The 21,668-nt window shown below is 44.2% G+C and overlaps 1 protein-coding gene and 1 pseudogene across 1 annotated transcript in view; one reads left to right on the top strand and one right to left on the bottom strand.

Moving 5' to 3' along the window:
* The window catches only part of LOC146580560 (neuroligin-2-like), a 149,278-nt gene extending 127,825 nt beyond the window's left edge, over nt 1–21,453 (top strand). Inside the window, exons 4-8 of the mRNA XM_085267334.1 lie at nt 8,854–9,039; nt 13,610–13,875; nt 18,856–19,009; nt 19,800–20,166; nt 20,469–21,453. Coding sequence (XP_085123460.1) covers nt 8,854–9,039; nt 13,610–13,875; nt 18,856–19,009; nt 19,800–20,166; nt 20,469–21,297 — 1,802 coding nt within the window. The 3' untranslated portion in view covers nt 21,298–21,453. The remainder of the gene's footprint in view (nt 1–8,853; nt 9,040–13,609; nt 13,876–18,855; nt 19,010–19,799; nt 20,167–20,468) is intronic.
* LOC146580561 (uncharacterized) lies at nt 16,202–17,333 on the bottom strand (annotated as a pseudogene).
* Nucleotides 21,454–21,668: the final 215 nt, after the last annotated feature.

Raw genomic sequence — 21,668 nt, 5'->3', positions numbered from 1 at the left:
TGGCAACGGTTGCAGCTAAACAAAACCCGAGCTCAGCTAAATTGTAGCACATTGGCTATATGCAGTGCAGTGTAGTGGAGTTACAGTATGTAGGCCAAACCCAGCATGGGATCCATTTGAAGTATTTCACAACTTTGCCAGCGTGTAGTGGAATAGTAGGGGTTTACTTTTAGCTCCACAGATTCACATCCATTCATTCCACTTGCAGCCTAAGAGGGTGAAATTGTGAAATTGTGATTAGCTAAACGCACGCACACAAACAGACACAGATAAATATGCAGATAAACATACAAATAAGTACAGTCGGATACTCCGAGAGACACGCGTTCGAAGACCCCCGCAGACCCACAAGGAGTGTTTACCCATTTATTTTTGCTGTTTGTTTGTTTTGCTCGGTAAATCTAACCACCGCACAGCTGCTGCTGCTGGAGCAGGCGCGGACACCAGTTCGGGGATTCATTAGCTCTTGTTTTTCCTCCCCTCATTTCCCCACTTTTCTCGTCTCGCTCCTTTTTCCCTGCGTCTCGACACAGGAGCGCTGTATAAGTGGTTTATTCCACGGGCTGGACCCAGACGTTAGTTCTGTGAAGCTGAGTTTTGGCACTTTGTGTTGCCTTTTTTTATTTGCCCTTAAATGTTTTAAACACTTCAAGTCTGCAGGAATAGTTGTAGAAAGGGTTTGGAGGAACTTGCTAAAAGTGGAGAGAATGATCTCCAGCGATGTCTTCGGGGTTATGTCAGGTTTAATATGTAGCTTGCACAGTTTTAACTGTTTCGCCTGCTGTGCCCACTGGGGGCATGAAGTTGGTACACTTTGGCATTTACCAGGCAACGAAGAGCTAATAAAAGATGCTCTCAGGAAGAATTACAGGTTCTTAAGCTATTGAAGGTAAAAACACCAAAGCTTTATGCAAAAAATAAAAAAGTTGTGGCAGATTTGAATTTTCCCTTCAGCTTTGTCTCCTTGTGCAGCTCTGTCTTTACTGTTTTTAGATCTAATCACTTGCTCACATGCACCTTGCAGTGTAACTACATCAGACTTTTGCAGATAGCAGGTGAGAGATGAACCAGCCCAATTCATCACAATGAGATTCATAGCATGCTAAAACTAGCAGGTATGCTGCAAGCATTTGCATCTCTGCCCACGATGATGACCTTGAAGAAGGCGAGGAACTTTACAATTCTGTAAACTAAATCTGCATCCGCACTGGAAGAGACCAGAGAAAGTGAACGACATTCCAAAACTTCAAGCAAATAAGATAACGGCTGGCAGCCGGAAACATGCGGGATCCAAGATTTTAAAAAATGTCTTCCAGCCGAGCAACTGAAGTGACACTGAAGAGTGGTGCTGATTGACACATGACCTAGTAGTAGATACATTAAAGAGTCACCTAGGAAACTGGAGCCTGGAACATCCACGGCAACCAGAGAATTCATTTATTTGGAATGACATCAGCTTCAAAGTGATGTGCGAACCAGCGACTGGCTTCCAGTGTGGACGCGCCATATGGATATCTCATCCTCTGCTGCTTCAGTTTGACACTTGTAATTCTTTATTCTGCCTTTTAACGATTTTAAAGTTCAGCATGAAAACAATTAGACATGTTAAGGTCAACCATTGATTCATTAGGCACAATTTCACTGCTTTTAAATACCTGGAACATTTCTACACAGCTTTAATCCTTTTCAAGCCAACAATTATTGCATTTTCTGGATGGAACACACTAATCGACTCTAACGTCGCATCCTGTGAACGGGTCGGCAAATGAGCGAATAAAGAAACTCAGTGTGTTGTGTTCTTGTGCCAGCCGTGCCGGTGACTAAAAACACTTACTGCAGCTGTGTGCTAGTGCAATGCACACAGCTTGGACTATACTATACATCGTGTCCGATCTGGCCCACGGCACCCCTATTTCACCCGCCATTACCCTCTGACTGGTTGGAAGACCCCGGGGACGGACACACCCGAAGGAGCTAAATGAAAGATAAACAGGAGTGGGGCGAAAGAATTCAGCTGAAGAAGAGATGTAGAAACACAAAGAAAAGGAGACAAGGAGGCGCACACACACAACACGGAGAGAGCTCATGATGGGAGTGTGTGATGAGGAGGATGAGCTATTGTTCCTCAGGGCTCTAAAAGTGTTCACAGGGCAACAAAACCTGATCGATAGACGCACACCTCCACTCTATAAAGACTCTTGTTAAAGAAGAAGAGTGAAATAGATACTGGTCTTTCTCTCATCCCTGTGGACACACACACACACACACACCTGGCAATCTATCATCTCACTTCCTCTCACTGTGTTTGTCCCTTTGTGACTCATTCTGTCTCTGTCAGCCACTTCTCCTTTGCTGCCATCCTCCCTCAGAGTATGACCGAGTGTGTGTGTGTGTGCACGTGTGTGTGTTCGTCTGTATCCCTCTGACACACTTGGACTGGCCTGTGACAAAAACAAGAGCAATCACACCCCTTCATGCTTAACATACACATACACAAACACACACACACACAGAAGCCCGCATGGGCAGATTGAAGGCTACGAGAAACGCTTGTGTGCATATGGTCGTGCTCTGCTGGGAGCTGGCCTGGTTTCTCTCTCACCAGTGTCAGGACTTCAGATGCTAGCAGCTCCAGCTCCAAACCCAACCCTGAAAGGAAAAGAGTCAGAACCACAAGGGACGCGGCAGATGAAAGAATGAATGACATAAGAGTGAATGCAGGAGCGTCCACGAGGAGAGAGACAGAGTGCAAAAAAGGTGATGCATATTCAACTATTAATGATTCAAATACGAAACACGGAAAGTTGGATTCTTGAAAAAAAAATGTCCTGGTTTATTTGCTGACACCTTTGAGTATTTGAGGTAACAGCATGTGTGCACGTTATTGTTCTTACCTCTTACCTGACCTTCATACGGCTGCGCAGTTGCCACTAGGAGAATTCATTTATTTGGAATGACAGGTGAGATGCTGTGAAATGAGGGTGTACAGTTCTTCAGCATCACAAATCAGCATTTCACTCACTGTCCTTCACATATTTTCTATTAAAATGTCTGTCAGAATACAGCCGTTAATATGAGTGAAGGTTGGTTAGGCTAATAGGAGTTTCCTGCAGTATCACACAGAAAGTCAATTCAGTTTCATTGAAAAAATTACCAAAGCAGTCAACTCAAGCCACTACGAAACCCCAACAATCAGATGATCCCCTATGAGCAAGCTCTTGGCAACAGTGGGAAAGAAAAACAGGAAGAAGCCTCCAGCAGAACCAGGCTTAGGGAGGGGCGGGGCCATCCGCTGCGACCAGATGAGTGTGATGTTCACATGTCTGCACTGCATGTAATATTTTGTGCTCTACTGGACATCCATCAGCTGTCAGACACAGACTGAAGAACCATCTCCGACCCTGCCTGCTCCCTATTAGCTTCTGATGGAAAACTTCATTCCTGCATCCAAACATGTGCATTTTTCTCCCGCTGCCTGTCCTCATGACTAAAACCTGCTCTTGCTCTTTATTATGTGCTGTGAGATTACAAATATCAATCGGTGCTTGTTGTTAATAGAGCTCTACCTCGTCGCGTCTGCTCGTTTGCAACTCGCTAATTTGTACTGCTCTCGGTTCTTTGTGTTGATCATTATTGAAATGAACCTGCTGCTTCTGTGTTCACAGATTGGTGTTTTGTTTAGGAGTTTTTTTAGTATCACCCATCAGCTTTTTTTCTTTTTTTCTTGGTTACTGCAGTGCCACGCTAATCTGACCCACTCAGTAAATCTAGCTCTCTGCTAACAAATAAATTCCACTTCCTGTTTCAGCACCATGTTAAAAGTTACCCCATGTTTGCTGAATGATTTCAGGGGGCGGTTTAGCAGCGATAGCAGTACCTCAGTACAGATCTGTGTTAAAAGGTTCCACACTGAGGCCGATGCCAGTGACAGTAAACTATCAGTAAAGCCGGATCATAAACCAATCAGCAACTGAGACAACTAAAACCTGTTAACATGTAAAGTTTTTCACACACTACTTTGGTAACCTCAAAAATAGGTTGATATAAATCTCCCCACTTCACTTGGCTGCAGTTATTTTACCCGTTATTGCTACAAGTTGCTGAATTTCAGTTTGGGTTTGGGTCACCTCACAGCCACTAGTGTCCTTCTGCGTGGATTTTTGTTAAGAGATGAAGAGTTAAAATGAATGATAACGATGTGATGTTCTGCTGGGAAGCATCAGGATCAGTTGCTTTTCCCCTCGTGCCCGACATCACCGGAGACCCCCACAGGTCCCGTTTTTCGCCCTGTTGAATCAGAGCTGTGTTGATGGACCTACACGGTATCAGACGGGTGTAATGCTGGGCCCGATCGATCCATGCATACAGTGATTTTTGTGAGCCCTCATGCATCAGTGGTTTTTCGACTCCAGCCCAGAAACCGCAGACTCCGGCAGAGAGGTAATTACTGAATATAGTAGCATTGATTGGCAGCGTGACAAAATAGGGTTTGATTGATTCAAAGCTTTATAACTTAAAGACGAGAGGCCGCTGTTTTATTTTACATCACCATTAACACGCCGCTGTTTGTTTTCTCAACAATCAAACGTGACTGTTACAGAAAAGGAGGATTTGGGCGATAAGAAGGAGAGGATAAATACAAAATAAAGCGTTAGGAAGGCCGCGAATTGAACTCCCTGCTTCTAATGTTAAGCAGGTAACCCTCTCATTTGGTGTGTTGTTCTGCTCAGGAAAGGACTGGCATCAAACACATCTCAGCACACACACACTCACATATACAGGGGTCCTGCCCAGTAAGAGGGCATAAAATCTGAATAATTTCACAGATAATTTGGTTGTCACAGGCTGGCAATAGCAATAACAACTTTAGATAGAGAGCCAGCACAAAAGGGAAGTAGAGAGAAGAGCGGAGCGAATCACCCTTAGCCAATCGCTGTGTCTAAGCCAAAGTGGTGTTTGTGGGAGGATTAAAAAAAAAAAGAGCTCCTTTTTAAGCCTGTCGAAGAAAATGAGGGGAATCGCTCTCATTTCCCCTTTTCTCCTGCTTCCAAATCGTTCCTCCTCTCCTTGCATCACTCAGCGTGACCCTTTGAAAAATTGCAAAACGTTTAACGTGGCGGCGGGATGATCGCGCGCTCCAGCTTCGGCGATGGTGGCATAAAATATGGGGTGCTGTAATTGGAATTATGCACTTAGAAACAGTTTGGGGATGTGCAGTCTATCCAGCACACAGGTGGCTTTCATCACCTCGGAAAGAAGCAGGCAGCGGTGCGCGTGTGTGGGTGTGCGCGGCCACATATTGAAATTGTGTGTCCTATACATTATTCAGATGCTTCGAGCCACCACATCTGTTCATTTCTCTGAGCGACACGCACACACACACCTGATGAACAATAATTACTCTGCTGCCTGGCACCCGTGTCACCCTCTAACATTGGCTTTGTGCGGCATGTAGTTTGTGAGGAGTGCTGTTTGTCACCTGTACGCACAGATCATAATGACAGAAATAGCTGCGCACAAACAACAAACTTGTGCAGGATAGATGCACCACAGTTTGCCGTGCATGTGCTCACAATTCCCGAAGAGGTGCGTGCACACTTTGGAGTCTGTGGAGCGTTTCGGAGGGGTGCTTACAGTACGTACTCGCTTGATCCCTGTGTCTTTGCGCGCTTACATGTGTGTGTTGTGTGCGGCCTGTGTTTTTGGGAGAGGAGAGAGAGATAAAGAGAAAAGGAGGCAGTCTTTTCTGTGGCGTCAGCCTTTGATCAGTGTCCCTCTGTGTACGTGTGTGTGTATGTGAACCAACCCCTGGTGTCTTGGAGGCAGATGAAACACTGTGCCTCTATCCGGGGCTCACAGAACACCCACTATCCTCCTCGCCTTTTCCTTTACTCTCATCTCTGCCTCGCTCTACCCCTCCCTCATCGCCCCCCCCCCCCCCCAACCACTGTTCGTTACCACAACCATTTTAAAGGCTATTCATGCGGCGCCGCGCCTTTCATCTTGCATTGCTGCGTTTTCACCAGCTCCTCGATTTCTTTTTTTTTTTTTCCTCAAGCCTTTTATCAGATTAGAGCAGACGGGGGTAGATGGGGGGAGGACGGGTGAAGTGGCCTGCTGTTGTGCACTGTCTCTCTGTCAGATGGACGCAGCGTGGAGGTGCAGAGAAGACGGCGGCTTCGGCTGTTATGAAAGATAACACGAGGATCTGGGGTGTCTGCTGGCTCTGTGTGGCCCACTTCTCTGTTTTGCAGCCACTGTGATAATAGATGCTTCAAGAAGCTGCACAATAATGATTATTTCCCACCTTTGGACTTTGCTGCCAGAGCTTTCTCTTTTTCTTCTTTGTCCAAGAAACTGTGCTGACACAGAAATATTGCTATGCATTGCAGTAATTAGCCAAATTAATGACCTCATTAGCATAATTGGTTATGTTTAATATATCATGGTGATTACAGTAGGGCATTAGGCAGCTTATTTGCCTCTTGTTTGTGCTCGGCTTATTTAACGCACCCAAACATGCTGCTTATTTGTGAGTGTTTGTGGTGTTTTAAGAGCAGCACAAAAGCCGTAATGGAATGAGATGCTTCTCGAGACGCACTTTGATCTGTTTTGTTTTATGGATCGTAAAGGTGAACTGTAAAAATGAAAGAGAATGTAGGAAAATATTGATTCATTATGTACTTGACGTAATTAGTTTGGTTACTGCCGTAAACTCTGTGCAGCATCGACAGCTCGTTTGTGGTGCAGTGCAATTAAAATTAAATATTCATGCACAAAAGGTGATCAGGTAACACCCCCCTCCCCTGCCCTCCCTCGCCCTGCAACAAACTTCATATTCCTCATCTCTCCATGAGCTGGATTCATGTGGACAGTAATGAGCTCACCACCTTTCTCGGAGCAGTAAACGCCCTCCCTCCTCAGCAGCAGCTCCGCCAGTGTGGGGGCTTCAGGGTTTATGGAAAGAAGTTTGATTATCCAGTTTTAATGCGTTCGTGTAGGTGCAGCAGGTTCGCTGGTGTGTAGTTAGACGAATATGCGAGTAAATTCCAATAACTTGTCTTCTTTTTACTGTAATTCTTTGGATGTTCTTGTGTTTAATAATTATTATCAGGTTTCTCTGTGATTTCTCAGTTATAGCCACTACATAGTCATGCCATAATATCAAGCATGTGTTTCTGTAGTATGTGATGGATATTTGGAGAAAATGCAGGTGGTCTTTCTTGTTTTTACCACAAGGTGGCAGCACATCCTCATGTGTAAGCCCTTAGTAAGTCCCCCTTACCCCCCTCTCCCTTATATACCTAATAATTCCTGTTCAATTATAACATAATATATACAGTTCTTGGTTGTATTTTTAGTTTTTAATTTGGCTTGAGTTATTTGTCTTTATTTAGATTTTCCTTCCTTTATTCTTCCTCCACAGACAGATGATTAGACCCCATAAATACAGTCGGGCCTAGCTGTTTCACAGTGTAACCAGCGCTGAGCAGATTAAATGTGTAATAAATTAAGAAATGTTTATGTTGGTGTGCTGGCTCCCAAATTCCCGTTTATCTTGATAACACTACTGAGACACCCATAGCAGATAACGTACTGTATGTTTGTGTTAGAGCTGATCAGAGCAGCTACCAGCATACAAGTGTTCAGCTTCCACTTAATTGATGACCTTTCCAGTGCACCTGTCTTTAATAAAGCTTTAATTAGAAGTCCCGTTAGGATCTCAGGGGCTGCCGGTTAATGGGTACTCAAATAGGAAAGATTTAGGTCTTTGGTGGAACAATCGAAGATACTTACCAGTAATCGTGAGAGGCAAATGTCGGCGAATGTCATAAAGGGCGAGGTATTATTCGGCTGCTCTGATAAACGGGACGGTCGTCTTACGGGGAAACTTCGGGAAGCGTCGGCTGCTTTATCGTTCCGCGGGGGGAATTTGATTTGAAAACAGCATTCTGTGTCATTATGAGGTACAATGAAGAAATTAAACTCAATTATATCAGACAAAGCGCCGAATGAATAATTAATGCACTAACAGTGCTGCATGCATAGAGTGGAGGTGTTCGGGGTATGTATAGTTCACATTATGTATGCAAATTAGGCCCCTGCACAGCTCATGAGAGGATGCATGTAAGGAACTGTGAAGCTTTGGCTTTTCCAATCAGACCACATTCTCAGTTAATTCAGATCGCTCCCTTTGAGACATTTGCTCATTTCAGAGTCTTCATGGGTGTGATGGGATACACACAGCATGTGTTTTGAGTTGCTGGGGTACTTTAATTGAACTTGAATATTCATGCATTTTTCTGTGGCACCTGTGTCGCTTTTTTTTTCTGTCCTACAATCTTCTGCCTGTGAAGGTAAATGTTTCTGTTTGGTCTTCTTTCTATTTCGTATCATGTGAGATGATATTTGATCTGGTTATTTGTACGATTCAGGTCAGGGCCTCCTACGTTCCTCAGACACACGGCTGTCGTACTCTGAGTAGGTCTGTTCAGAAGTTGCTGCTCAATGACATTAGAGAGAGAAAACGTCATTAAGAGAGGGGCTGAAAAAGCACTTGCTTGTGCCACTCCCTTTGTTGTCTCTGTGCACCGGCTGCGACTCCTTGTTGATGACTGATGGTGCTGCACACTCGAGCGCTCTCGTTCTCTACACTCTTGCAGTTCCCTCCCAGAAGTGGAGCTACAGGCCAAAGTGGGAATCACTTTCCTGACAGATGCTAAATATTAAAGCTACACTTCCCAATAACATCTTGTCTTGTTCTCTCTTCATCCCCCTCCATCCTCCCCCCTCCTCTTCTGAAAACACTCCTTCACCTTTCTCCTCCCTCCATCTTTGTGTCCCACACATAAGGCTTCCTGAGCACCGGAGATCAGTCTGCTAAGGGGAACTATGGCCTGCTGGACCAGATTCAGGCTCTGCGTTGGCTCAACGAGAACATAGGCCACTTTGGCGGAGACCCGGAGAGGATCACCATCTTCGGCTCTGGAGCTGGGGCCTCTTGTGTCAACCTCCTCATCCTCTCGCATCACTCTGAGGGTAAATGTCATGTTTTATTCCTCGTACAGCACATATTTTTTTTAATATCTTTTCACCACCTTTGCTGCTTTTTCTTATTTAAACCAACATTAACTACCAGCTACCAGCTTGGATCCACCCTGTTAAATCAATGATCAAAGAGGGCCAGGTTAGCTTATTTCCAGCTCTGTATTTCATTCTTAGACTTTGGCGGAGATGCTTTAAATGGATCAGCGATGTCTTATAGAGGACCAGAGTGCAGCTCCTCTGTTCATCCTCAGACTGAAACAGCCATTTCAGCTCTTATCCCCCTTTCTTTAAACCAACTTTCTTCTGATTGTCGTCTTATTATAAACAGAAGGTGTGAACAGCAGGAGGGCGGAGCTTCTTGGCTCATAGCTGTGTGCCTGAGATGACTGCATCAAGGATTTTTGCTGTCTCTGACATCACACAGAGCCATAAGAAGAAAAAACTCTCAAAAACCAACATCAGTTTCACGCATTTCGTTTACTCTGGGCTGGATCTGATAAGCTTAAAGATTTGTAGTTTTTTCCCGTCGTTTATTTCTTTTCACAGAGACAAAACTCTAAATGAACCAACATCCGTCGCTATAAATCACACCTTCAGTCTGCTTAGTGGCCAGATGTGTGCAGGCCAGGCGCAACAAAAAATGAAATAGAGGATGAAGGTGTTGTGCTCTGGACTAGTGAATAACATGGAGAGTTGTTTATCTGTGCAGTTTTATTCATTTACAGCAAACTGATGCAGTTTGTGTCCTCTGCACATCTGTGGTGCTCTGCTGCGTCACACAATGTGAAGCATGTCAGACTACGGAAAGATGTGTGGTTCAGCTAGAGACCGGGGAGGACCACGGGGAGGACCATGCCTCCTTTAACATACATTTCTCGACTAATATATTTTTCTCCTTTGCGTACATTCTGTCTGAATGACTAAAGTTTCTGTCCTCAGTCAGTCAGTTCAGCTCTCTTTAGTGAGCCATGTTTTATTTAATGTAAAATATGATTGTCATGTATAGAAGCACAGCGGATAGCTTCCAGCCCAGAAACAGTTAAGTCCTGTGATGTTCACTTGACACCTTTATCCCCAAAGGAAAACACTGCTTGTCCTTTGAACTGAACAATTTAAGCAGTCGTGTAGCTAATGTGCGAGCGGAGGTTTGATCCACGTTATGTTATTCATTTCTTTGGAGGATAAATGGCGTGGGAGCTCCAGCATTACCCTGAATTACCTGCCTTTGGCGTGCGCTCCTCTGTCCGCGCTTCACTGCTCTGCAGCAGGAAGTCTCTCTCTCCACTGAAAATCCAACATCTATCTGACCTCGTGCTCCCCATTACCAACAACAAACCCCGAGGGCTAAGTGTTAACACCGCACCGCCAAAAGACAGAGGCCGACAGACCAATCGACTTTGATCGGAACTGAGATCAGCGTGGCCGACGATCCGCAGCCAAACGGTCACGCGCTCGCCGCCTTTGATCATGCTGTTCTTGAAGCTGTCCTCCTCCAGTCATGGCTCCTCTGTTCTCTCGGCTGCTCGAGGACTCTCCCTCAATATGTCTCCCCTCTCTTCATTTTCCGTCTCGCACACACAAACTGCAAAGGACAGAAACAGGAAAGAAATGGTGGGTGAGAAGAACAAGAGAGATTAGAGAGTGTGTTCACACAACCACGCATCTGTTTCAATTACTGCTCTGTGCGTGCGTGTGCGTGCGTGTCTGAAGCACCAAGCAGACGTCTGACTTGTCTCTAATTTTGACTCATTCTGTCGGCGTAGATGTGCCTTGAAAACAAATGTGTTGTCAAAGCTTGAATGAGAATCCGTGCGCTGCTGCTGTGTCACTGTATCTGTTTAACACAATGTCTGTAATTACCGCTGATGTCTGTTAACCCTTCACATTAACCCAGACCACCCCCAGACTTTCCTGTTGAGCACCCCTGTCTGATTGCATATACACAAATATAACCTATAAAGCCTGGTAACTTCACTTCTTTAACACTTTGGAGGGAAAAGTTTGTATTTTCTTTGTGTTGCTAAGTCATGGTGTGATTAGCATAAGTTAAAAGAGGTGAATAACTAGCCCGACATCCCGCAAAGTGACTAATATTAAATGGGTTATTGTAACTTACGTGCTTTCATTATTATTATTAGTTTTATTAATGGGAATACTTTATATAAAAATACACATTTTAATTATAAGTCCATATTAGTGTGTGTGAATGTGAGAGTGAATGAATAATGGAATTGTAAAGCACTTTGGGTGCCTTGAAAAGCGCTATATAAATCCAATCCATTATTATTATTGTTATTAGTTGCTTCTGGTCTCTTTATTAGTTATCATGAAAATATGTAATAACAGCTTACAATTCATGGCAATATTCCACAGCTCCATGACCATTAGTTCAGTTATCCTTTAAAAACCTTGTCATTACTGCATAACAACAGTAAATAACAGTTAAAGTATGAGTGCTATGACTGATGATTTTAAGTATTGATGTGTAAAGTCTGTTTGCTAGCATATCATTTTTCATGTTTATTTATATAGTTAACTTTTTAAGATTGTATGTTTCACAGCCCTGTCATGTGTTAGTCAGAGGTATTCTTTGTTCTCATTGGTGGATGTGGAATGTTTACCTCAGTACTCAGTACTTCTGTGACTACAAGTCATTGGTCGCTGGTTTCCATGACACCACTAGTTCCATGTGTACAGCCCTTTAACCCTCTCAGGCTCAAATTAAGTTTCTGTTGCTAATGCACAAAAGAATACCTGCAGTGGTACTTCTGAGTAAAAAAAAACTCATAAAATGTGTGTGGGGTAATCAGGTTGTTAGCTTTTACAACCCCTGCCTTGAGAGGGTTAAAGGGTGGTGGTGCCATCCTGCAAGATTAATAACATGTAGTAAATGTGGGTGACTGACCACAAAACTACAGCTAACTCAGAACATATTCCCTGTTCTAAAGTCAAATCGTGCCCATGGCTAACAGGTTGCTCAGCAGTTATTAAACAGCAATAAGAAGGTTAGTGAGGAAACTCTAAATGGTCTTCTAGTTGCAGAATATGCAGACTTAGACGTTAATGCTTAATAAACATTGTGACTGATGAGGAGCCATTCTGTCGCTAACATGCTAATAAGCAGCTTGTCAGTTGTAGATTTATGTGCTTTAATGTAAAATGTTACCTTTTCTTCACATTTTCTTTCTCTGTGTGAATGAGCTCCAGAGATGTCTCTAATTATAGTGTCTAACTTGCTCTGCTTCTAGCATTAATGCTAATCCATAATGATTACGTTCCAGCTCCAACATGAGCTCAAATAAAAAAAAAAAAAATCTAAAGCACAACCTTAAAAACCGAGGAATGCCGCTGTTTACCCCTTTTGTCTTGTTGCTGACAACCAGCCTCACCCCGTCCCTCACTGTCACCTGTCTGTCCTCATGCCTGCGCTTTCTCATCACCCCGTCGTCATCTTCCTCTTCATCAGCATCTAATGGCGTTACATCAGTCCACTAGACGCCACCTGTCTGTCATGCCTCCCCCCCCTTCTCCCCTCCACCAGGGTGCCAGGTAAGGAGTCTGTCATCCTCACACTTAATGGACACCAATCATGTCAACAACACAGTGTCACAGATCAGGGCTGACATCAGAGGCTTACAGGACGGATAGCAGGACGTAGGGAGGGGGTTGTTAGTGATACTGATATGAAGGTTAGAGGGAGGCAGAGGACAGTAATCAGTATCCATCCACAGTTAAGAGGAGTGAGACAAGGACAGGATGAGAAACAGGAGACTATGCTGAAGAGGAGAAAGAGGGAATAAAATGCTTTGAAATGGAAAATACGAAAAAAGCAGCAGCCAAGTAGAGCAAGGTTTCAAGCAGCGAAGGCAAGAGGCACTAAAGGAGCGACAAAGAAACTGATTTTGAAGACGAATAAAATATACCCTCTCTGTCTGTCTCTCCTCCCCTCCTCGGCCTCTCTCGGTGCAGATATGTAGGTATAGCTGTTTCCAAGCTACTTCTTACTATAATTGATTTCCCAGGGAAAGAAGGCTCTGCAGCTCTGCTTAATAATTAACTGACCAATCTTCGGCCCAGGAGAAGGGAGAGAAAGAAAAAAGGGAGCCCGGGAGGAAACGAGAGAGAGCCAGGCGGCCCCCTTAATGAGCCACTTGAGTGGTTTAAACAGCACAGGACAGCCAGAACTAAAGGAGAGAGAGAGAAAAAGAGGGAGACAGAGAGGGGAAAATACATCCAAGAGAAGCTTGGAGGGGGGGAAAAGCAGCTCAAGAAAGGAAAAAATAGATCTTTTGACATCTCAGATGAGCTTTTTCCCAGTCCTGCCTCCACTTTTTGGAGCTAAAGCTCCATAACATGCTCCGTCAGTGATGCTCTGGGTCTGTAGTCCCATCCTGTGTCTACCAGCTTTTCTCTAGTAAGAAACGTGATGACGAAAAATTGTTAAACTGTATTTTTAATCAAGTTCTCTAGCAGAAAGAAAGTTATGTGATTTATACATCAGGCATCCTCCCTCTGCCCTGAACCTCACCAAAATGTCTTTCTTTCCCACGTCTTCTTTCAGGTCTGTTCCACAGGGCCATAGCGCAGAGTGGCACAGCCATCTCCAGCTGGTCCGTTAACTACCAACCCCTCAAGTACACCAAGATCCTGGCCCGGAAGGTGGGTTGCACCTACGCAGAGACGGCTGACCTGGTTGACTGCCTGAGGCGCAAGAACTTCAGAGAGCTGGTGGACCAAGACATCCAGCCGGCCCGCTATCACATCGCCTTTGGGCCTGTTGTGGACGGAGACGTAGTTCCTGATGATCCAGAGATTCTCATGCAGCAGGTGAGGGTCTGATAACAGCAGCCGCACATCTCTGTTGTGTTTTATTATCCAAGCAAAGTGGTGAGAACTCCTGGGATCAGCCGTGACGTGAAACCAAAATAACTGCAGTGTTGGTGATGTACATGATCAGGGTGTTATACTTTAGACACACTGAGAAGTTTCTCTTGTGTTGCCATGAGTGTTCGCCAGAAGCCCAAAAAGCAAACAAATAAGACTTTATTAAAGAAAAGTATAAACACAAGTACACGCAAAGATGAGACACAACTATAAAGACAAAGAGCGATCTGACTGGGACAAGTAAAACTAACTGGGAGAGCAGTTTTCTTCCAACAATCGCTACCAAAATGAAACAGGAAGCAACAAGAGACAGTAGCAAATAAGCTAAATGTAGTCAGACCTGGAAAATGTTAAGCTGGAACAGAACCTTAAAGCAGCAAGATGTGATCCTGTAATTCAAAGCTGACAGAGAGTCGTCGAGGTTTTCAAAGAGCAGGTTTCTCTTCTCAGTTTGATTGAAATATTTTCATGTGACAAGAATAAAAAATTCTTCTTCTTCTTTATTCATCCATCCAGATGGTATTTTGGACCATCTTCTAAGTGAAAAACTGAAAAAGTTGATTTGTGTGTATTATTAGTGTAAGTAACCACTGCTGGTTGACCAGGATTTTTAATTACAAAAGAGATTCTTAAAAAGTTTTATTATTTGATTAAATAAATGCTACATTCTGAAGAGATTGCTGATGCAGTCAGTGTCATTAATGTGAAAGTCATTTTGGAGACGGGGGAAGTGTTTTATGTAAGGTGAAAAAAATCAAACAGGTGTGCAGAAAGCAGTAACGTGAAAATCACTACAGTGACATATTGTGTGTGAGAGGAAGAAGTGTGAGTTTTGCAGCTCTATGCATTAATCGACACTGCAGACTTTTAAAAGATCGGCCCTGAAGCCGTGACCTGCAGAACACGCAATATGATGAAGATCATGGCCTTAAGAGTCAGTCTTGGAATCCTTGAAAATGCTTGAAGTTTAATATTGTCTTTTCAAGGTTTGAAAAGTGCTTGAAAGTGTTGTAACTAAAAGTTACTGTGACTCAAACATAGAAAATTTTGATTTTTTTATTTCCCACACCTAATTAATTAGAGATTATTTTATTGAAGTCTTTAATAGCATATAACACCCAAAATATGCTTCGGTTCACATTTAACTCCAGAGAATCATCAATCAAAACATGGATATTACCTGACCACAGATTCGTGGTGACGTCACTGCTCTTTTAACTGTTTGGTGTCTTTGCTTTGTTTGCTGGTTGTAGAAATGGTTTATTTGAGCTTTGAGCTGAGATTCAGAGATTTCTGTGGACACTGCTCATGTCGGCACTTATATTTCTGACCTTTTCTTATAACCCATTAAACATCATCTCCTCCCTTCTGACCCCATTTTTGGTGGTGTAGGTACAAATGATCAGGCATGACATTCTCATAATAAATAAGATACTGCAAATAATTATTTCTGCATTTGTGCGATTGAAGTGAATTGAAAATGTGTATGAAATGATACTGTTTTAAAGATTTGGCCTAAATAAATTTGAAGTGAATGAGTCTAAACATGATGACCTAACTAGTGATACCCTGACACACACAAACACACACTCACTCACTCACTCACTCACTCAAGCATGTTGTGCCAGTTTCAGCTGAAACCATGTTTCAAACCATATTCTGGGTTTTTAGTTCACCATTTATGAGGTTTCAAGAAGAAAATAAAAGACAGATCTGAATGTTTGAAAATGTTTTGGAAAGATTCTGTAAAGATGAGATGAAAAATACTCAAAGGATAAATTTAATTGGTTTATTATTTAGATAAGAATATCAAGCAAGTAAATGAAGGAAAAGATAAAATGAAGTAATAATGAAAGAAGTTAAACAAGTAAAAGAAGAAACAAGGCAAAATGAAGAAACAAGGCAAAATGAAGAAACAAGGCAAAATGAAGAAACAAGGCAAAATGAAGTAACAATGAAAGAAGTTAAACAAGTAAATGAAGAAAAAAGGCAGAGGAGAGAAAACCCCAACAATCCCCTCTGAGCAAGCACTTGGCGACAGTGGGGAGGAAAAACTGCCTTTAAACGGGCAGAAACCTCCGGCAGAACCAGGCTCAGGAGGGGACAGTCAACTGCCGGGACTGGTTGGGGGGGTTAACAGAGGTGGAGCAAGACGAGGCTACATCAGGTGAGGAAGCAGTAGCGTCTCTCCTCTGGACCAAGTGGAACCATTTTTTCTTTTTTTTCATGCACTTTTCCACGAGCGCTTTTTTCTCCACGATGAGATTTCTCAGCTCGTCGATGGTTTCTGCAAGTGGTTTTTCTTCAAGTTTCTCACATCTTTGTTCCACCTCTTCCAATGCTGCTTGTTGTTCTTCAAGCTTGTCTTTGAGTTGTTTGGATGTTGCCTCCTGTATCAGCTTGTCCTTGTGCATGTCTGCATTTCTCTGTTGGACCTCTTTGTGCTTGTCTTCTAACTGCTTCTTTCTTTTCTTGATTTCTTGATTTTTGTCTTCATGTATTTTGTCTTCTTGTTGTTTTTGTGACTGCATTTGAGTGTGTTCACTCTTCAAGTTATTGAATTTCACCAAACGCCCCTTAACGAGCTCGGAGTTGTTTCTCGCTATCTGATCGATCCTTTTCTGCATCTGTGAGCAGCGTTTCTCCAGTTTGTCCCTTTCTTCTTCCACTTTAGTTGCTTTGTCCTCCAGCTGATTACAAAACTCTTGCAGTTTTAGATTTTTAGACTGAAAGTCCTGGACGATGCGTTTTCCTTCTTTCAGTCTTTTTTGTTGTTGCTCTTTCTGTTGAAGAAGGTCTTTATTTTGGCGCAGTGTTTCATCCAGGCTTTCTTTCAGCATGCGGTATTTTTCCTGCATGCTCTTCAGTTTGTGCTGCATGTCTTGTTGCTTTTTGTCCTGCTCTTCCTTCTGTTGGAGGAATTTATTCTTTTCTTCCACAGCTTCATGGAGCTGTCTTTGGAGGAGCCGATTTTTTCGGTCCATGTATTGGAGATCCCGCTGTATCTTATCAGTCATCGTTTTCTTGTCTTGGAGCTGGTTGGTCATTTCTTTTAGTTCTGCGCGCTTTTGCCTGTTTTCTTTATTGAGGTGCACAATCTGCTCTCGGGCCTGAGCAAACTTGATTCCCCAGCCCTCATTAATAATGTTTATGTCCGGCTGGCGCTGTTGTCTTTCTTCCAGCTCTTTATTTTGGGCTTCCATTCGTCTACACTTGTCCTCCAGTTGACGTTTTTCTTCTTCAATTTGTTGCATTTTTTTCTGGAGAAGGTAGTTTTCCTTCCTACTCTCCTCTAATGCCCTTTGGAAGGATGAGATGCCATTTGGGGAAATTGGCCGGCCACGCCAGGAAGGAGAGGCGGCGTAATCTTTTTGAATTGGTTGTTTTTTTCTTGGAAACATGTTGGAGTTTCTATACGATGACTTTGAAGAGCTTTCCAAATGTTTCTGTGGTGAACGTTTTGTAGGCTGCAAACACAGATGCTGCTGAAACGAACTAAAACTTGCTGTTTCTCACCCCTATTTAAGGAAAAACATCAAAGGACTTAAGATTCTATGAAGTTCTATGACATCATCACTCCCTAAGCCAATGAGATTGTCACAAGACGTTTTGGAATGGGGTGTTTTTTTTTAAACTGTTTTCAAACTTAACTTAAAATTTCAGTGTTTCCTAGTTGTGGACTATTGGTTAGTCCAGCCGATAAAGAAATTAATTGTCACAAACATCCCTAATATTACATAACAGACAACAGAAAACAAGACAGTTTTTTTTTCTAATAGAGGTATAATAAAAGTTTTTTTTAATTATCCTACTTTTTATAAAAGAGAACATTTATTAAAGAGTATGTATTTAATTAAAAAACTCTGTTCATCTAAAGCAGGGGTCAGCAACCTTTAAGACCCAAAGAGCCATAATTGGCCTATCTGGGGTTGAAAGGCTCGATAAATGCACGGCGTTTCGCCGGGTACACCGGCTTCCACGAGTGTGATGCTTATTTTGAGCGATGAAAAAATAACAAAATATAATTTTATTTGTATATTGCAAAATCACAATAATCTTCCAATTTAGAACTACAAGTAAAAAAAAAACATAAATAAAACACACTTCAGCTAAATACTAATTTATTTTCCCAAACCACGCAGAGCCGCACTATAAAGACTAAAGAGCTGCATGAGGCTCCGGAGCCGCAGGTTGCCGACCCCTGATCTAAAGGCTATAACAAAAAGCTTCCTGCTGGAAAATGAAATGTCCCCACTGGGCGATCGTGGCTCAAGAGTTGGGAGTTTGCCTTGTAATCGGAAGGTTGCCGGTTCGAGCTCTGGCTCGGACAGTCTCGGTCGTTGTGTCCTTCGGCAAGACTCTTCACCCGTTGCCTACTGGTGGTGGTCAGAGGTGCCAGTATCCGGCAGCCTCGCCTCTGTCAGTGCACCCCAGGGTGGCTGTAGCTACATCACCAGTGTGTGAATGGGTGGATGACTGAACATGTAAAGTGCTTTGGGGGTCTTAGGGACTAAGTCAAGCGCAATACAAATACAGGCCATTTACCATTTTTCTGGGCGTGGGTGTTTAACTAGTTAAAAAGAACAAAAAAACAAACAAACATCTGTCTCCTATTTTTTATGTCACACAGGAAAGAAGCTTCAATATCTGATGAGAAGAATTTGTTGGTCTTTGGTGCAGTTTTCTTCTTTTCTGGCTTGTTGTTTATTTACAGTGGAGATGAAGATCTCTAACAAGTTGATTTGTTCACATTTGCACATTTTAAGAGGAATATGTTTTTTGAGTTTGTACACTTGTTTACTGGGAAATGAAATGCTGCTAATGCACAAAGCTGTGTTTCAGCCGCACTTCCTGTTATAGACTTGTGATGCACACAGGCTCTGTTCCAGCACTCAGCATGTTCTTCCTCATTTTCTCCACCAGGGGGAGTTCCTAAACTATGACATCCTGATAGGAGTGAACCAGGGAGAGGGGCTGAAGTTTGTGGACGACAGTGAGGACAACGACGGCATCTCAGCTGCGGCGTTCGACTACACCATCTCCAACTTTGTTGACAACCTCTACGGATACCCAGAGGGTGAGGACGCCACCTCTGTACACTGCCACTTTTTCAGTTATTCCATTTTACAGCCTCCTCTCACTTAACTGCATTTTGCAGCATCATCAGGTTTTGTCTTATTAGGAGCCGCGTTTGTTGATCTGTTATTTTTTTCTGTTTACTGTAATAAATGGATTAAAATAAACGGATAATCATCAAAATGACAAATGTGGACAATTATCAAAGCTTACATTACAGTTCTGACAGCTTGAGTTCACATGAATTTTCAAAAGAATATAAAAACCTGTGAAAGTGCTTTAAGCGTTTAAAACATGCGAGTAAAGAATGGAATCAGTAACATGTGAGCCCAGTGAAGTGCATCAAACAAGACAAGCGTGCTAAAGAGAGCCACTCATCCACATCACGGCGTGTCTGCGCCTTAACCTTTGAGGCTCTGTGGGCAGTAATGCTATCATCCCCCAGGTAGTCGGCTCCCAATCTCAGCGTCTGTGTTTCTGACAGATCGGCCTGCGAACCCGTCACAGCCGGACCACAGTCACAGTACAGACATGTTTGGATAATGCAGTCATGCTTCCTCTCTGTGCCTGTCACTCGTTCTGTTATCTGAAAGACTTTTTTTTCCTCTCTAGATTTCTCACTCACTTCCTGGCTCTTGGTTCATCTCACCAACATTTGCTTTGGTTTCATATCTGTTGATCAGACCGATCTCTTAAAAAATGTCTCGCACTGCTGTTACTTTACTCTTAGCAGTTTTTCACTTTTATCTTTCTTCCCCCTCCTTTTGTCCCCTCCTGTGCTTCTTCACCAGGCAAAGACATCCTGAGGGAGACCATTAAGTTCATGTACACAGACTGGGCGGACAGGGACAACGGCGACATGCGGCGGAAGACTCTGTTGGCCCTGTTTACGGACCACCAGTGGGTGGCACCAGCTGTGGCCACTGCCAAACTCCATGCTGAGTTTCAGTCCCCAGTTTACTTTTACACGTTCTACCACCACTGCCAGACGGAGACGCGGCCCGAGTGGGCCGACGCCGCGCACGGAGACGAGATACCTTACGTGTTCGGCGTACCGATGATCGGTGCCACGGACCTGTTCCCGTGCAACTTCTCCAAGAACGATGTGATGCTGAGCGCTGTGGTCATGACTTACTGGACTAACTTCGCAAAGACTGGGTAGGCCTCATGTCGTAGTGTAAACTGTACACGTTACTGTATGTTCTCTGACAGCCTTCTAGTCATCTTGAATACTTGAATCTGGGTTGCTAGTTTAATTCTCGTGTGGCTTTGAAGAATTGAACATACTGGTTGACCAAAAGCATCCAGATCCCAGAGCAGCCGGTTGGTCTTAGATAGTTGAAAGGCTGCACAGAGAATGGGCCTCCTGTCTGTATTCAGTGTATTGATTCCACATGTTACTTATAATGGAGACTGAATATAACTTTGAACTGAAACGTTTAACCTTTATGCTCCACCAGGGACCCCAACCTGCCCGTCCCTCAGGACACCAAGTTCATTCATACCAAGCCCAACCGCTTCGAGGAGGTCATCTGGACCAAGTTCAACTCAAAGGACAAGCAGTACCTTCACATCGGTTTGAAACCTCGTGTCAGAGACAACTACAGAGCTAACAAAGTGGCCTTTTGGCTGGAATTAGTCCCTCATCTTCACAGCCTGCACGACGTGCTCTTTCCCACCACTACGCGCTCCCCTGCAGGTCGTGACCCCGGCACCACGAGGCCCAGGAACAACGTTCCTCGAACCACTCGTCATCCTTACCCTACCTTCCCGTCAGATCCCGAGCCCGAGGGCTCAGAGCGCCCGCCCCAGGACCTCTTTCCCGGAGACACCCGCGACTACTCCACCGAACTGAGCGTGACAGTTGCAGTTGGAGCGTCGCTCCTCTTCCTCAACATCCTGGCCTTCGCCGCCCTTTACTACAAGCGTGACAAGCGGCACGAGATGCGCCGGCACCGGCTGTCCCCTCAGCGGGGCGGCCCCGCCAACGACCTGGCTCACAGCCAGGAGGAGGAGATCATGTCCCTGCAGATGAAGCACTCAGAGCACGACGCTCACCACGACATGGAGCCCCTGCGACCCCACGACATCCTGCGGCCCGCCTGCCCTCCCGACTACACCCTGGCACTGCGCCGCGCCCCCGACGACGTGCCGCTGATGACGCCAAACACCATCACCATGATCCCCAGCACCATCACCAGCATGCAGCCTCTTCACGCCTTCAACACATTCCCCTCCACCGGCCACAACAACACCCTGCCCCACCCCCACTCCACCACCAGGGTATAGTAGGGACAGGCCCGACACAGCGCCACCTAGGGACCAGGAACACTGGCTCTGCTACCGCTCTGGAAGGGAGGCCTCTAGACGTGGGCCTTCGTTCTGTCCTCTTATTCTCTTCTTTCTCCAAAAGCAACTACACCTGCTGCGTCATGTGCTGTAAAACTTGGCAGCTCCCTCCACTGGTGGCATGTGGAGGTGCAACTGAAGTGTACAGCAGCAGATGAGCAGTTTGGGGTGGGGGTGGGGTGGGTGACTCAGATCTTTCAAAGATACTGTTTTCAAAGACGGTCTGCTGTTTCCAGGCTCAAGACCTCCAACATTTGTCAAAGGGACGAATGCTCTCTCGCTCCTCGCTGTTTTCTCTTTTTTACGTTGGC

Source organism: Mchenga conophoros, linkage group LG3 (assembly GCF_057382185.1).
Source record: "Mchenga conophoros isolate Kocher_MC1m ecotype Shallow Benthic linkage group LG3, M_conophoros_male_GT1.1, whole genome shotgun sequence".
NCBI classification, from domain to species: Eukaryota; Metazoa; Chordata; class Actinopteri; order Cichliformes; family Cichlidae; genus Mchenga; species Mchenga conophoros.
This window is presented reverse-complemented; position numbering and strand designations above follow the sequence as displayed.